This window comes from Rhinopithecus roxellana, chromosome 2, assembly GCF_007565055.1.
Source record: "Rhinopithecus roxellana isolate Shanxi Qingling chromosome 2, ASM756505v1, whole genome shotgun sequence".
Classification (NCBI taxonomy): Eukaryota; Metazoa; Chordata; class Mammalia; order Primates; family Cercopithecidae; genus Rhinopithecus; species Rhinopithecus roxellana.
The window spans coordinates 42866522-42885047 of NC_044550.1; the positions used below are offsets into that span (position 1 = coordinate 42866522).

The 18526-nt window shown below is 33.6% G+C and overlaps 1 protein-coding gene across 4 annotated transcripts in view; it reads left to right on the forward strand.

Annotated features, from left to right (window-relative positions):
• EPHA5 (EPH receptor A5) overlaps window positions 1–18526 on the forward strand; it is a 344724-nt gene that overhangs the window by 315549 nt on the left and 10649 nt on the right. For all 4 annotated transcript variants that reach the window (XM_010380149.1, XM_010380152.1, XM_010380153.1 and 1 more), the window contains 4 exons: window positions 412–473; window positions 1920–2129; window positions 5465–5614; window positions 17033–17226. In XM_010380149.1, coding sequence (XP_010378451.1) covers window positions 412–473; window positions 1920–2129; window positions 5465–5614; window positions 17033–17226 — 616 coding nt within the window. The remainder of the gene's footprint in view (window positions 1–411; window positions 474–1919; window positions 2130–5464; window positions 5615–17032; window positions 17227–18526) is intronic.

The following is an 18526-nucleotide window of genomic DNA, read 5'->3' on the forward strand; positions in this document are numbered from 1 at the left end:
TATCATTACTTCTATTAAAATAAAATTTATCCTAAAACTCATAGAATTATTCTTAAACACATTTTCTACATAAATTAGTGATGATATTGGCAAGGGTGTGTGTGTGTGTGTGTGTGTGTGTGTGTGTGTGAATCTTAAATATCAATCTGCTATTAACCTCATGATACATTTTTCTCACTGACTCACCCATAGCACTAAGATATCATCATATCAGGAATTAGCTTATTTCTTAAAGAAGACATTTTAAATAAATATATATATATACACACACACAGATATTATATATATACATTATATATATGTATATATATACAAAATTTGGACACTTATAAAAACTTCTGGGTAAGCTTTTGCCAGATGAGAATGCAAAATCGAAGAGCAGCAGGTTATATCACTCTGTTTTCTTTTCAGGTAAACCAGTGATGATAGTGACAGAGTATATGGAGAATGGCTCTTTAGATACATTTTTAAAGGTAGGATTTGGAATAATTTAGTTATTCAAGGTGTTATTTATATATTGGCTGTGATGTTCAAGTTGAAATTGGGCCACTTTAAAGCTTAAGTTTTTAATAGAATAGAGATTTAATAGAATAGAATAGAATAGAGATATGGAGCCACAATAATTATACTCCAAAATGAACATTGATTTGTTTCAGAAAACTCACACAAATCCAAATTATATGCCCCTAAAGTGTTATTTAAGTATGTTTTAATTTGTGAAAAAAAAAATGCAGTGAAGTGAAATGCAATAAGGGAGGAAAAGAAAAATTTTAAAAAAGAAATGTAAAAACGGAAAAAAGGAAAAAATAAGGTCTTACAAGTGTTCAATTTTCTCATAGTTTATCAGGTAGAGTGAGAAACTGTGTAAATAGCCCAAGCAAGTCATTAATAGAGGGGTCAAGTTGGAGCCTATAAGTGCTCCTAATCCACCTAAAGACTAGTCACTACTTGCACCAGCAGAGGTCATGTGGTAATTGACAATAGCTAATATTATCAGATCAGCAGCGTTTCAGGGGAGGGTTTTTTTCTTTTGTGTGCAAATCTCTACATTTTAAATATCGGCAACCCACTTTATTAGTAAATAGCTTGTGTTAGACAATGTAACATATTTGCAGGTCTGATTAAACATATAGGTTGGCAGTTTGTAATATTAATATAGTGCTCATTACCATTGGTAGGAAAAAGTGATAGCACAATGGCATTGATAACAATTGTAACAGGAACTTATGCCATGAATTTGATAATGATCCACTGAAAAGCCAAATTTTTCTTCCTATTGGCAGACCCTGCCAAATTATTTTATCAAATTTTCTAACCATACCTTTAAGTACTCTGGTCTCTTAGAGTCTCATCATTCCTTTATTTTAAAATAGCCATCCGTTGAGCCTTCTGAGTTTATGTAACTGAAATAATTTCAGTGCCTTTGACAAAGATGACAAACTTCCAAAAATTGCTAATATTATCCTGATCACTGCTCAGTCACCTGTCTCCCATCTGCTGTTGCAGAAACTCCCTTATCTTCTCTGTCCGTTTATTCTTTACCTTAATATGTCTATCCAACTAGCTTCTTTTAAATCACCTCAAAATAGTACAGTGTTGACCCAAGGTAGATACTAGGTTGGAGTGTGAACAAACCCTTCTGATGACTGAGAATAAAGGAATTATGACGCAGAAAAAGGCAACTACACAAGATTTTTGGCCAGGGTTTTCAAAACCTTTATCTGCTTTATCCAAGCAGAGGAAAAATAAACATTACCAAGTTAACCATATACTTCCTACCATTTTCCACTCTCCTTCAGATAGAAATTGCATATGAATTTTGGTGATTGATATCAGTTTGGGGGATTGAATACAGACCTCTCATATTTTCCCCAAGTGATTGGTGTTGTTAGACTAATATTTCTACATTGCCTTTACAGAAAAACGATGGGCAGTTCACTGTGATTCAGCTTGTTGGCATGCTGAGAGGTATTGCTGCAGGAATGAAGTACCTTTCTGACATGGGTTATGTGCATAGAGACCTTGCTGCTAGAAACATCTTAATCAACAGTAACCTTGTGTGCAAAGTGTCTGACTTTGGACTTTCCCGGGTACTGGAAGATGATCCCGAGGCAGCCTACACGACGAGGGTAAGATCTAATAGAGTGCATTTCTGAAACAGTAGACCAGAGCCATTTAATTTTTAAAGATTCTAAAAGAAATATCTAAAAGAACATTCCTGCAACAGAGAGAGAGAGAGAGAGAGATAGGGAGAGGGAGAGAGAAAATCAAAAATCAAAAAATTCTTCCTTTTATATATCAGCCAATTTAAATATTAACTTTAGAATATCTGAGTCTCAATAATTCATTTTTTCTGAAGATACTAAAAATAAAAAATCTTACTTCAAAATGGATGCAGTATGTAAGAATAATCATCTTAAATTTAAAAGTAAAGAGTTAAATACAGAATCTCCTACATTAAAGGTTTTACATATATAGTGTGTGTATGTGTATACATACATACATATGAATATGTAAACATATATAGTATTATTGGGTATTTTAAGCTCTCTGCATTATACTATCCTTACTTGTAAAATAAATATCTAGTTCCCACCTTTTAAGGATTTACATTGTGGGGAAAAAAGAGCTATTCCTTCAAAAAGTTTTGATTTCCTGGAGGTATTGTAATATCTAGTTAAAAACTGTTAAGTCTACACTATGGAAAATTGATCACTAACTCATATTGTCATATTTCATATAAGTCAACCCTCTTTTCTATCAAAGTAATTGCTTGCTGTATTGATATGATATATAATTGACTTTTTTTCTGTGAAAAACTGTGGATATTGCTACAACAGAATCTTATGGGTGATCTATAATGTCATACTTCTTGATTTTGAATTCCTTATGATAAACAGTATTTGCTTAATTATAAATATGTTCAGTGTCATCAAGTTGGTTATCCTCAATGTCTAAGACCCTTGTGAAGATAGAAATTTGTCATTGTTTCCTTTTCTCTATACAACTTGATATCTCTCATTCTCAGAGTAATATACATGTTTTCTTATTTAATTCAACTTTTAAAATATTACATCCACTGATAGTCTAACAATAAGTACTTTTCAGATTACAAGGGTTTTATAAAAACCTTTTTGCTTTGTGATTCATGGGGATTTGTACTTTGCTGAAGGGCAAAATAACTTGTCAAAGCAAACAAAGACTTCCAGTGATCAGCTTAATCAATAAAGTGTTTGGGGGGATATCTTTCCTCTTCCAGACCTATCATTGTCATTATTTGTATTACATGAAAGCTTGATTAAGAATTCTCTTGGGAACAGAGTTACCTTTAATAAATTTGGCCTGAGCAAGATTGAGGTTATACAAATATCCATTGCCAGTGGGATTGGTTGTTGTCTTAGTTAAGTGCAAAAAGTAGATTTTTCAAGATTTGTGTTAGTGTGTTATGCTACAGAGTAAAGTGAGAGACAGAGAACCTGAAACCTTCAAGGCTTATTCCTCTGAAATGGGGTATAGTGGCAACCTGTGGAAATTCTATATACTGAGAGATGAGAAGATAAGGAACTTCAGATTTATTGAAGACACCAAGGATGATCAGAGTACCAGGAGAAAAAGTATGGGCTAAGGTTTAACATAATCAACAAATGACAATTATAAAAGAATATTAATAAGACATTATAGAATATCTATGCATAGCTAGGACTCATAATGCTATCTTGCCTATGAATATTTAATGAATGAGAATAAATTTCAGGTAAGTCTTCTTCAAATGATGTTACCACGTATCTAAAGAGCAAATAATTCAAACCTAACTTCAATTCCCAAAATAATTTTTAGTATGATCCCAAACTGTTGTTTCCTTATATATATATTGAAACTTTGGTTCATAAACATCAATTTAAGCCCTATTTTTTCCTTTGCAGTGTAAATTAAATCTTTCCCTTCCTGCAAAATGGGAAGGTATATCTTAGTCTTTTTACAATAAAATATTGAAAATTTTCACCTATTTCTCTTTCAATACATATTTGATGGTAGATGAAATGTATGGGGCCAGGCACAGTGACTCACGCCTGTAATCCTGGCACTTTCGGAGGCTGAGGTGGGCGGACCACGAGGTCAGGAGATCAAGACCATCCTGGCTAACATGGTGAAACCTCGCCTCTACTAAAAATACTAAAAAAAAAAAAAAAAAAAAAAAAAAATTAGCCGTTCGTGATGGCGGGCACCTGTAGTCTCAGCTACTTGGGAGGCTGAGGCAGGAGAATGGCGTGAACCCGGGAGGCAGAGCTTGCAGTGAGCTGAGATCATGCCACAGCACTACAGCCTAGGCAACAGAACGAGACTCCGTTTCAAAAAAAAAAAAAGTTAAGAGAATAATAATTTCACCCTGAAAGAGGCATGATGTAAAAGTGTTTATTGTATGAATTAAGGGAAAGTCTACCAGATCAACTTTTATGCCAAAAAAAAGAAAAAAACTTGATAATGTGGTAAGATTTTCCCCCAATCCAATTTCAATAATTTTAATTTGGTTGAGTCAAACAAGGCACCCGCCTCTTAACAGCTGAACCAAAGAAAAACAAAAATAAGACAAGGGAGAAAAAGAGAAAAGCAAGTCTAAAAGAAATAACACAACATCAAGGGAAGGTATAACTTTGTTTCAATATATCCAATGTTAGGCTGGGCCCACTAGCTCACGCCTGTAATCCCAGCACTTTGGGAGGCTGAGGTGGGTGAATCGCTTGAGGTCAGGAGTTTGAGAGTAGCCTAGCCAAAGTGGCGAAACCCTGTCTCTATTAAAAATACAAAAATTAGCCAGGCATGATAGTGGACGCCTGTAGTCCCAGCTACTCAGGAGGCTGAGGTATGAGAATCACTTGAATCTGGGAGGTGGGGTTTGCGGTGAGTGGAGATCTCACCACTGCACTCCAGCCTAGGAGACAGAGCGAGACCCTGTCTGAAAAACAAAACAAACAAACAATATATATATATATATATCTCCAGTGTTCATGCTTGTCTTATTAACTGCTAACTGCTAAACAGCTCAGGGTCACATTCATGAACCTGTAATTTCCACTTACAATTTCTGTATTAAAGAAACAAAGCACTCAGGGAATTTGAGTCCTTTACCCTCTGCTAGGAAGTCATGAGAGTATACCATATTGGTTTGTTTGACTGCCTGCTTTCCCTTACTTAGAGCTGCCATACTGAGGACTGTAATTGAGATGTGGTTTCTGTACGCATTTCAGTAGTCACACAGAATTTAAACTAGAAACCTTCCAGACAGCCAATTAGTAGTTAGTCTACAACTGCTTATGGGCTGAGAGATGTGAAAAGAGACTGTGTGATGTCAAACAGATTCACTTAAAAATGCTACATCTCTGTCTAGATCTTTTCAGTGAGGCAACACTGTCCCTAGATACATTTGAAGTATGTAAGAAGTTTTTAAAATCATTTTCAATTTTAGGGAGGAAAAATTCCAATCAGATGGACTGCCCCAGAAGCAATAGCTTTCCGAAAGTTTACTTCTGCCAGTGATGTCTGGAGTTATGGAATAGTAATGTGGGAAGTTGTTTCTTATGGAGAGAGACCCTACTGGGAGATGACCAATCAAGATGTGAGTATGGAACTACTCTTTCTCGACTTGACAATGAAATGCTTTGTTTTCTGAGTCAAGACACTTACAATATTTTTCATTTCTGAAAGTGACAGTTGCTTAAGAAAATGAAATACTTTTCTTACTCTCTGATCTGTTTTGTGTTGTTGAAATATCCTTTATGCAGGAGCTCAAAATGAGTTAGTACAAAGGAAAGTAAGTTACAGTTATATACAAACTCAGTCCCTTGCCAGTCAGTTTTAGCTGTACTGTAGTGATGTTTCACTCAATTCATGTCAGTATCATTTTCAAAGATAAAGAAAGAGCCATCAAAGAATGAATACTGACAGGCAAATTTTTATGATTTGCATTTGATAAAGGCAGCTAATACTCCAAGCCAAAAGGATGAATGATATTGATTTAATAGTGGATGCTCTTAGAGGATAAAAAGGAATAGTCTACGTTTCTTTAAATTAAAAAATGTAAGAAGAGTTGTATTGTTTATTTAACTTGAAAGAAAAAACAGATTTTCCCTACAATGGAAAAATAATTCATACTTACAATAATAGAATCCTAAAATTAAAGGAACTATGAAAGAATCTTCTGTTCAAATTCACAACGTTTATCATGTGATGCCTGACATATGGCTCTTTAATCTTTCCCTTTGTAATTTTCCATTGTTACTGATCAATACAGCCGTTTCTGTTTTGGATCATATGGAAATTTCATATTTTTTCTTTTGAGGAACAACAATTATAAAAGTAGCTAACATTTATTAAGCCCTTACCATGTGACATACACTGTCTGAAGTGCTTTACCAACTATTTTATTACTTCTTTGTAAAGGTGGTATATTGAATAGTTTTAATTTAATAATGTGCTTATTTGAAACACTTTTTTCCCTCCCATTTTTTTCTGTCATCCATGCTCCATAAAACCTCCCTCTCTCATGCCTTCAGGGTTGGTTAGACAGATACTATATAGCTCTCCAGCTGAATTTTGTTGCAACAACAATGCTGGTAATTAACACTGACTTTCCAGCCCCAAAATTCTAATTCAACCAAAAAGTGAATCCCATATTCATTTCAAAGTGTTTTCCACAACTGGATGCCTAGCCTAACCATAGGTACCTACAGTGTGAAACAAGTATGGTCAGATATTTGCCCCTCCTCCTCTGCCAAAGTCTGTATCACGATTCTTCAGGATTGGTCTGGGTGGAGAGGTAGAAAAGAAGGGGAATAAATGTCTTCTTTTGGGAAGCATCTGTTCATATCCTTTGCCCACTTTTTGATGGGGTTGATTTTTTTCTTGTAAATTTGTTTGAGTTCTTTGTAGATTCTGGATATTAGCCCTTTGTCAGATAGGTAGATTGCAAAAATTTTCTCCCATTCTATAGGTTGCCTGTTCACTCTGATGGTAGTTTATTTTGCTTTGTAGAAGCTCTTTAGTTTAATTAGATCCCATTTGTCTATTTTGGCTTTTGTTGCCATTGCTTTTTAGTGTCTTAGTCATGAAGTCCTAGAACTTAAAGTATAATAATAATAAAAAAAAAGAAAATGAAACCACAACTTCACACTATGTATATATAAAATATTGGAATATTGAAATGTCAAAATGTTAAAATCAGAATATAAAATGATAGAAGAAAAATTTTGATTATATTTAGCTTTTCTTTAAAAACAGGAAAAATCCTTGAGCCATTTAAGAAAAGAGTTGGATAGTTTTCACTAACAAAATTATAAATTTCTGTGTTGAAAAATGCACAACAAAAAGAAAGAAATACAAATTTAGACTGAGAAAATATTTTCAATACTGCATTATAAACAAAAATATAGTGTACTTATACAATGAGACTTAATAAAGCATTAAGAAAAATAGAAACAATAGGCAAAGCATAAGATTTGGCAAGATATATTGGATGGAATGCAGATGGCCAATAAATGTATGAAAAAATGTTTAACTTTTTCAATGAAAGAAACACAAATTAGAAAAAAAAAAAAACAAAGAAAAGAAAGGGCATGATTGCTACCATAAGGTGAGGATATTGATGTCTCCTGTGAGACAAATTGCCCAGGCATCAGTTCTCAAGTGAGTTATCTGTCTGAGTTCTTCCAAAGACCCTTGATGAAGCCCTTTTGTCTGCAAGGTCCCTAGAGGAGGAGGATGTCCTCCGACTTTGCATAGTTCCTCTCACTTTCTGTCTGTTCCTTGCCTCACAGTCTCTTACTGTTCTGGCTCTGCGTCCACGTTATTGGGGAGAAAAACATTCTTATTGGATGCACTAGCAGTGCCTTCTCTTTGCAAACATCTATTGCAGGCTGCTCCAGCCAGCCTTCTTCAAATTTCCGCAGAAGAAAAGCCAGGATCACACATCAGCTTTACCATGATTTCATAGCATTCTTCTTTGATCGAAATAGCAAATTGGAGTTATGGATTTCTGTTTCTCAGCAAGCAAACTGGATGGCAATGAGTCTCCCCTTCTTATAGTCACTTAAAATTGCTAAAGTTGGTTTTCTTTATGCCCTGCTTACTTGGCTTGGGGAGGGGAGCACTGACTGGCATTTCTCTAAATCTGAGAAAATGGTATATATTGTCTTCAGCTTTATGATTTTAGGGGCAGGACCATGGCAAAACGATATCATTAAATCCCTATTACATGCATTTATACTTATATTTAACAACCTTGTGTCAGAGGGATGCTATTATTATTATTGTTTTACAATTAAGAAACTGAAGCTTGGCGATGTTAAATGACTTATTTATCATCACAGAAATAATGAAAGTGATACCAGAAATTTCAATCTGGTTCTAAAAAATTTTTGTATCTAAGCACCACACTGTCTCCAGTTGAATCGATGTGTCCTACCTCCCTTTCATTTCTAACCAATAGTCCTACATCAACTTTCTAATTTAATATAAAATATAACATATTCAATTCAATATACAGTTCAATATATGATTACTCTGGATTGATCTTGATCTTAGTCTAGACTAAGACCAGACCCATTTACTCCTTTCTGTTCTTCAGATAAATGCCAAATGCTAACATGTCCTGCAGAACACTGCGTGGTTTCATTTCTAACGTATCTAAAGCTCATTGCAATGCCATTCTTCCCTGTAATTTTTGTGAAAGTATTTTAATCCATCCTGGCAGCGAGCCTCGATATGCTGGTTTCTACCATGTGTCTACTTCACTCAAGGGAAACATTCATCCCTTATTTGCCTGGTTAACTTCTACTCACACTTGAGATATTTTTAATTCTGATCCTGTCACTCAGAATTATTAGTCTTTCCCAGCTGTGCAGTAGATCATCCACGTTATCAGGAATTATGCCTAATACAGTTGTATCTGTCACAGACACAATTATACACTGGTGCAAACACTGGTGCTAGGTGAATGTTCATAACTGTGCTGATCTTAACTAGGCTTTCTTATGTTCCTGGGGGCCAGTGGGTCTGTATTATTATGCCTTGGCCCTCCTCCACAAGTCTCTTATTTTCCTCCTGAGGCCAGCAGCTAGCCCAAACCTAATTTCATTTGAAAAATGGCTGAAGGGTAAGAAGGAGCCCAATTACATCTCAGCCTGCAACGTGTCTACTAAAATCTCACTGGCCAATCCCATAATCAAAGTGCTGAGTCGATGACACTACTCTTTGTGGGTGGGCACTATAAAGTTGCATAGATAAGTGAATAAAAGTTCATTTATCTAATGCTTAATCTCTTCTTTAACATTATAGTAATTTTTACTCTCTTAGTGTTTTCTTTGTGATTTTTTTTTTTACTCTCTTAGTGTTTTCTTTTTTTTTTCTTTTTCTATTTTTACTCTCTTAGTGTTTTCTTTGTGATTTTTATTTTTACTTTTGCCTTTCATTTTTTTCCCCTGATTTCAGCTATTTGAGTGTCTTGATACTCTTTTAGATAACTTTATTTCAAATTATTTAGAAAAATACAAGAAATTGCTTATGTAACATTTCAGGAAGTTTTAAAAAAGAAAAAAAAAACTAATATTTTGGTTTCTACTTGGTTTTCTCAGGATTTAAATGAGGTTTACAGAAAATGATCATACAAATAAACATCTTTCTAAAATATCTGTCTATATACAATGTCTAATGCATGCATGCATTGTTACTTTCTCAGCCAGTTCATCAGTGACATTTCAGTTTTCAGATACAGCACTAATTTCTGTCCAAATTTTGTATCCAAGAAACATGACAAATCCACTATATTTAATGATCACAATCACTAAATTTTTTTTTGGAGAAAAATTCTCAAAAAACAAAGTAGAAGTATTGATTTGGCAATTTCAAATGATATATTCCATAATCTCCACATTCTAGATGCTGTCTGATTCTTAAAGGGCTTTGCCGCCGTGAAAATGTTATATTACCAAGACATGCAGGATAATCTAAATCTCACAGAGGAGAACTTCCTCTGTGTCAGGAGGACAAAATGCAGCAGCATTCTTTTGATTTAGGATTGCCTCTTCCATCACGAAGAAAACCTGTAATAACAATAATAAAAATAAACTAGAACGACTAAGGTGATTTTAGGTAAATACCAGACCATGAACTCTGATTCATGCTTGGAAGCTAAGATAATATCAGATAGTCAGTAGAAGCCTATTTATTGATAGTAAATACTTTAAGTGTCAACATTTTTCAGAAGCTAAAATAAAAACTAAAGATTTCATTTTGTTGCGTTTTTTATTTTTAATGCAAGGTCTGTCTCTTATATTTATTTCAGAGTGTATGACTGTATAGATTCTACTAAGTACATAGATTCCACAATATTTTAAAAACTAATTTAATTAATCTGTTTTTCAATCTTCTTGTATTAGAAGTATTTTTCTCCTTTTTGGTTTTAGGAAGTTAGGTTCTATGCTTTCTTTTTCTGGCTAGTTTTAATCCAGTTGTTTTATCGCTACTTCTGTTGGACCAGATCTTACTTGTAAAGCAAAAAGACTATTTGACTCCAGAAAAGATCAACTAGCTTTGTGCTGGGTGTGCCTCTCTTCCTCCTTCTATTCTTTATTTCTTTTCTGATGTGCCAGATATACATATATCTGCAGTATAAATGATATGTGTATAAGCAATATACATAAACATATAAGGAATATGTACATTATTGGCATATTTCTTGCTAAAACAAAGAGTCAACATGTTGTAATTAACTAAAGAAGGAGTATGAGGAATATAGTTCCTATCCAAATACTGCAAATTACTAAGATTTTACAGTAAGTAAATTATTCAACTCCTTAGCCTCATTGCTATGTAATCTAAAATGAGTGTCTTTGACCAAAGAATGTTCATCTTTTAAGGATAATACCGCCCTCGGATGTAAGTAATTATTTTAGGAACTAGTATCCTCATGAAAATTGTTATACTTTTGAAAAAGTGACACATAAAAAATTATCAGTTCTTCAGCTCAAAATTTATGTAACTGGCTGTTTAACAACAACAACAACAATAACAACAACAAATCTTGGACTTAAAGCCAGTCATCTTGGATTCTACAACTCTTGGTCAGTTTCAATGATTATAAAGGGCTTCAATCGAGGATTTCTAAGATAATAGGCTTCAATAGAAGATTTCTAAGATGTCTTTAATCTCTGGAAGTCTACTGATCTAAGATTGATGCACTAAGGAAAAAAACATACTCAATATATCTTTAATAACTATTGAAAATGGAAAATAAATCTTAGAATAAAACTGATATATCTGAAACTATTTCTATGTCATCTGGGTTTACTTCCAGAAATACATTTGTAAACACTAGTCATTTGCAGGGAGCTTCATATCTCGTAGTAACAGCTCCTATATGTGAAATTTCAAGTAAATGCCTAGCAACATAGGTACTCAAGTCCTAGATAGAACTTAATTCATGGAAACACACAGCTGATGCTTGAATTCTCCATATAATCTTCCTAATCTTCCTGCCACTCAGTCAGTTTTCAAGCCTACATTTTCACATCTCCTGTGATGAAGAATGCACTATCTTCCAAAATAGCTCATTTTAATTCTGGAGAGAGATATATATAGCATATATATACACAATAATTTTTTAAAAAGTAAATATATATAGTATGTAAATATATATCTATTTATGGTGCAAATAAATATGATTCTAAAGGGTGACATTCATATGTATATTTATTTATGATGCAAATAAATATGATTCTATAGGGTGACATTCATACCTCTCTCAAATTATTTTATTTGGTGTTGTTGAAGCATAGTGATGATAATTTCTAATTTCGGTGGTGTGACTCAGCACCAAGATGGAAAGACCACAGGTTTCCATGAGAAAAATACTTAATTTGTGAATCCTGCCACCCCCACTTCTTAGCTATTAAAGATGGACAATTTCTTAAACCTTCTAATTATTTGAAACCTGAGGTGTTTCATCTGTGAAATGTGTATAATAATTTTTATCTCGTAGATTTGTAATAAGAATTAATTTAGATAATCACAAACAGTCTGCATGACTATGACTGACATAATCCATAGGCTAATTCAGGCCCTCCAAGAAGCCTATGTCAACAGGAAATAACTAGATATTAAGAAAAATGTTTCTAAGAAAAATCGAGGAGGGATGAAGGGAAGCTGGGAGAGATGTCAGACAGTGACACAGGTATGTCCCTAGGTACAGTAGAGATGGAAGGAAGGAAAGATGATTGGGTGCAAGCGAAGGAGGAGAAATGCCGTTTTAAAGGAGTCTTATTATCCCTGCCATGCTCCATAATTGCCTGGAAGCAACGTACATAAAGTAAGCTTTGTGCAGTGTACGTGTGATGAAGGGCTTTAGAGCACAGCAGCTAGGGTTGTTGGCCAATTACTATCTCTGCAGGTGAAAAGCCCAGAGACAAATGTTTATGGTCGCCATACTCTATTCTCTTACCATGACACACCTAATTCACACAGGTTCAGAGAGCATCTGTTTCAGGGTTCTGTGGGCACTTTCTCCTAAGAAAGAATTCAGAAGAGGAAGGTTACTAGAGGAACTGCAGCCTGTATCTATAGTTGATCGTAGAACCTCACCTGGTCCCTATCCTCCCCCTCCTCCGCTATCCAGTCTGAATTCCTCTCACTATGATCTTGGCAGGTCATGGTGGCTTAACTGGTGATCCGATCTAATTCTTCTTTCTTGGGGGTTTCACACATATTTCTCCCTGCCCCAACTGTGAGAAAGAAGTCCAACTTCTTCCTGATGCTCGATATCAATTATCCTTGCCATTATGGTGACTCCTCTTTTGATCTCTTTGCATGAGTAATTCATAACTATTAGTTCAATGGAGTCTTGTTGTGTTTTCTGGCAAGAGTCACTGGGAATGGAGCACAACATAGAAGTCTCTGACAATATATATACTGCAAAATATACCAGCTAGCATATTTTTAGAATAGTTCTACTTGGATGAGACCATGTTAGTAGATTACAATTGGCATGGAGAGAGTATTTACACCATGTCCTGATACAAATACTACAAATTTGTCCTCCCCCAGGGAGAGTGAGTTGTTACAAATTTATCAGCACTTCATGAAGTACAAAAGTACTTGGAATAACATCATTTTGTTCAACATCACTTTGTTATAATATTGATAAGAAAAACAAATATAACAACACATAGCCAGGGCCACTGTCTGTGTGGAGCATGCAGGTTCTCCTCAAGTCTGTGTGGGTTTCCTTCCATAATCAAAGATATAGAAGGTGAATTGGTGTGTCTACGTGGTCCCCATCCAAGTGAGTGTGGGTGTGAGTGTGAGTGTGTCTTGCAAAGAGATGGTGTCCGGGTCAAGGTTGGTTCTCACCTTGTTCCCTGAGCTGCTGGGATAGGTTCCAGCCACCTGTGGCCCTAAACTGGAATAAGCAAATAAGTAATTATCTTACTTGCTTTTGTCACTTTTTCTTAAACATATGCATAGCTCACATTTATTTCCAAGTTTAATAGTAGAGGTGTTTTGGGTCTTTATTGGAAGTTTAGTTATGTTTTTGTAACCAGAAATATGCCCTAGGAACTTAACTGGTGTTTATATCAAGTAGCTTATAGTAAAATTGGTTTCATTATACTTTGTTTCACTGAAAGTTACAGTTTCCAGAATGTATCTATGATAGTAGGTGAGGACTTAACTATTTGTGATACTCTCATACATTCTTTATTGCAAAAGGCATACTCTGGTTGGGTGATATACTATGTGGGATTCTGTTTTTGTGAATAAAGCCTTTCAGAACTCCTATTGCTGGCTGAGGGTCTGTGGGCAGGAAAAGCAACCATGCCCACAATAGGTATATACACCTAAAAATGGAAACCCAATGACACTTATGTGATACAAGGAGCTCAGAGAGCCACCCTGCCATCAGATGAATAATACCATATAGGGGTCTGAGTTATGTTTTTAGGAATTAGAAAGAGAGGCAGTATTGTGTTCAGACTATCAATTTACATGCTATTGCCAAGAAAATGCATAGCATATTATACTATTTCAGATATAGCACATCTGAAATGATGCCAGCTTGCCTGTAAAAATTCTAATTGTCTTTACTTTGTTCATCTCAGCCACCTGTATCAACAAATCTAATAGTAATGAGGAAGTCCACTGAGATTAGAACTCATTTGGTTATATGTTCTAAGTTGTATGGGAAAATGAACACCTAAATTGCACTGTGGTCAGTTTTGGTAGATTTCCATCATTTTGCAACCTACCAGAGTACTAATGCTATCTATTTCCCCCTAAACCTGTAAAAAACAAACATTAAACATAATAAAAAAAGGAAACTTCTAAATATAAAATGTGAAGTTATAGTTTCAAATCTATTTTTAAAATAAATTCTAACAATTAATTTAGAATTACATTTGATGATCTAATTTACCTGGACCCAGTTCTAAGTTGATATAGAGACAGAGAATTGTATTTCTAAATATAAATTTACCCCAAAATAACACTGATTAAGAAATAAATTCTAGAAATAACTTCACAGGTCAAATAACTTATTAAGGTGTTTAAACTAAACATCTGTATTGTTCTGCTTAGGGGAGGAAGGATTATTAAAAAAAAAAAAAAAAAAAAAAAAAAAAAAAAAAAAAAAAAAAAAGGTGCCAAAGGAAAAAATCAAATTAATTGGTAGCAGCTTTGGAGAAAGTGCAAATCATGAAATAAATCATGTTTTGAGTAAATAAGAATTACTATTCTCACTGCATAGCAAATATATTACATGACTTAAGCTATTTATATTAGGATGCTTTATTTTGATACATATATGCTATTAAAGGGAATAAAAACCATCCTTATCAGCAATGGAAAATCTTATAATCAGCAAACAAATAAACTTCTATCAATCTGCGTACAAATGATGATTTTTAAAAATATTCCTTTATTTGATCAGCAGTCAGACTAAATATTTTTTTCAAGACTTATTTAGCACTTTTATTTCTTTCTTACATTTTTTGCTAGTATGTTTCTCATTTATCTGTTGTTTTATTATTTTATTTCTCAATATGTATACATTTTAATAAGCTATGTTAATCATATGTTATAATTACGGAAAACATTATCTCCTGGAGTTTGTCTTATAATTACTAAATTGTTTTTGAGGTAAATTAACTAAGGTAGTAGGCTGCTCTTAGGTCTTTTGCTCAAAGTTAGTAAATTTATCTGATCATTTAATTTTGGAGTCCTTGAGTACTTTTTATTTCTCTGCCTGCATTTAACTTTTGGTATTTCTCGGAACCTTTATTATATGCTTTTCCAGGGGGGATATAAACTACATCGACTTCAAGCTGTGGCCAAGTGCTGATGACCCTTACTTTTGTATTATCAGTCCGGCTATCTCCTATGCTCTAGCCAGATTCCTGCAAATTGCCATCTGGGTGTTCTCTACTCACTTCGAATGAAAGAAGTCCCAAATTGTATCTGACAACATTTTCTACCCTCAGAAATGTGCTTGCCTAAAGTTAACAGAAATTACCATCCAATGTGATAGGCTTGAATTTGCTTGGTTTTAACTACTTTCCTCTCCTCTCTACTCCTATGTCTTTTAAATCTACCATTTAAACTTCTTTCCATCTGACACTGCACTGGGTCAGGTGCCATTTTCTTTATCATAAGGAGCATGTTTTCTTTCCAATGCTTAAAAATTGTCTTTGAAAACAAAATAAGCATATGGAAGTAGAAGGGTAGAATGTGGATATCAGAGGCCAGGAAGGGGAAGGGGAAGGGAGGAGGCGGAGATGCTGGTTAAGGGATACGAAATAACAGCCAGGTAGAAGGAATGAGTTCTTGTGTTCTGCAGCACTGGGGGTGAATATGGTTATCAATAACTTCTTGTGTGTTTTCCACGAGCTTAGTAGAGAGGATTTTGAATGTTCACAACACAGGTAATAAATGTTTGAAGTAATCGGTATGCTCATTGCCATGATTCGATCATTATATATTTTATACATGTGTTGAAAGATCATTCTGTATTCCATAAATATGTACAATTAATATGTGCCAACAAAAAAAGAAAAAAATTAAAATCATCTTTGTAAAGTTCCCATTCTAATCATTTTTTCAATTTATCAAATCAATTCTGAATTCTTTGTGAGAAAATGTAATTAAGACTAATTGTTAAATATGCAAAATAAGATATTGAGAAATATGTTCATTAATATTTGTTTTAGTATCACTCAAATATTTGAATTTTAGTAATAAAGTAAACCTGTATTTCTGTGTTTGGTAGCATAAACAACTTTCTTCTTAAGTTAGGTATTTTGATGGGGGCAGCAACATCACAAATGTTTTTGATAAAATTACCTCACAATTAGGCTGATACTCTTATGTGTGGTTACATTTAAAATCAAGGATATTTATAACTCTTGTGCTACTAGACAGTCATTCCAGATTCCTGACAGAAATCAGCAGATGATAATAAACAGTCAGACCTTGACATTATTAAATGATACATGAAACAGTTATGCTAATTTAGCCTTTGACTTATCCATCATTTACCATCCAAAAGTCTCTTTTGAAGTAAAATTGCAGTTCTATTACTTTAAAAATGTGGCTGTGCACATATTTTTTCATTAAAAAGACATTAACTTTTCAGAAAAATCACTAGAAAATTTAATCTCTATTTGATTCTGGAGTTCAAGGATAAATAAAACATGAACTGTATATTTTACGTCAATTAATTTTACAAATCACCCTTCACCAAGATTTTAAGAAAAATGATTACCATTTATTTTATTTATAATATGTGAAGAAAGCCTATCTTTTTTATATTATCATAGTATATTTATTTTATGTTGTATTTTATAGCAAATGGAAATAGCTGTGGATTTTAAAGACAGTAATGCTAGTTGTCATTGCAAGAGTAAGGATAAAAGTTGGACAGTGGGACATTTTTTAAGCTATTCTATACTAAATTTGTGGTGTTGGGGGACTGATTCTGTTTTGCTTTATACAGGTGATTAAAGCAGTAGAGGAAGGCTATCGTCTGCCAAGCCCCATGGATTGTCCTGCTGCTCTCTACCAATTAATGCTGGATTGCTGGCAGAAAGACCGAAATAGCAGACCCAAGTTTGATGAAATAGTCAACATGTTGGACAAGCTGATACGTAACCCAAGTAGTTTGAAGACACTGGTTAATGCATCATGCAGGTACAAGGCCAGATCCAAATGATTTTCCAGAAGGTAGCTAATACAGATTGATGTCACAAATATTTTATCAATTAAATCATTTTTGTATAGACATTACTCTACGAATCTATATGACACTAATTTATTTGGATATATTTTTTCATGTTACTCTCTTACAGTGAATGAAATATGTGACTAAATTATATTTAAAATCACCTATACCTAATCTAATAGTGTAAAATGCCAGGTTTCAGTAAAATGAACTGTAGCCATGTTCAGTTAGCATAAAAATAAATAAATAAATAAATAAATAAATAAATAAATAAATAAACTTAAATGTGTGTATTTGCATGCACTTTGGAGGACAGGTGAGGATGAGAAATATAAGATTATAACATAAGAAAAAGCCAGTTAAGCACTGATATATTTTAAACCCGAGATATCTAACAATAATTACTCTGATTTCTTTAGAATATATTTTAGTGTTCATATTTTAAAAACATTGACAATTTTAGGGACCCTTTTGCTCTTATCCAGTTGCAGACAGATTTTTGGTTAATTATTTAGTGTGTAGTTTGAATGAGATTTAAAACTGATAAAGGAGTAATCTCGTGGAGAAAATTTGTGTGAGTAAATGAGCATATTTTTTACTTTTCTGAATAGGACAGGAACGCATTTAAATGTTTCATATTTGAAAAGCATACCTTTTTCTTTATCTGAAAAACAGAATTATCTTCTCAAAAAATAAATCAGTTTGATTCTGTACTAGAAAATGTACCAGACTGTTATTTTCACTATGCTTGAGACAGTTGTCTATTTTTACAAGAAAATGTTATGTTAGTAACTAAATTGGCTGCCTATTAGCATGGACTAAATGAGAAACAATGTGTTAATAAAGCTAGAAAAGTTCTATGATTCTGACATAACATTTGTTTACTAGATGAAAAGTCATTTTAAATACAGATGATGAATGAATTTTCAAACTCTGTTCAAGCATCATTAACTTCTTGTGGTAGCAAATGGAGAATGTATCTTCTTAGCAGTTATTCCGTATGTTGTTCCCTAAATATCTGCTTTTCAATTGCTTATTGTCACATAAAATATTAAGACTTTCTCTCATCTACCTGTTTGAGTTATATTACATTGTCAGAAATGGACATATGAGAGGAGTAAAAAAATACTTAATGTTCTAAATTATTTAATTTAGATAGGCATCATTATTATAGCTTGAGAGCATTTAAAATTTTCTAAATAATTTTATTTCATTGTATGCAATATAAAGGATTCAGCTTTCTAGGTTTTGTTTAAACAGGCTTTGTTT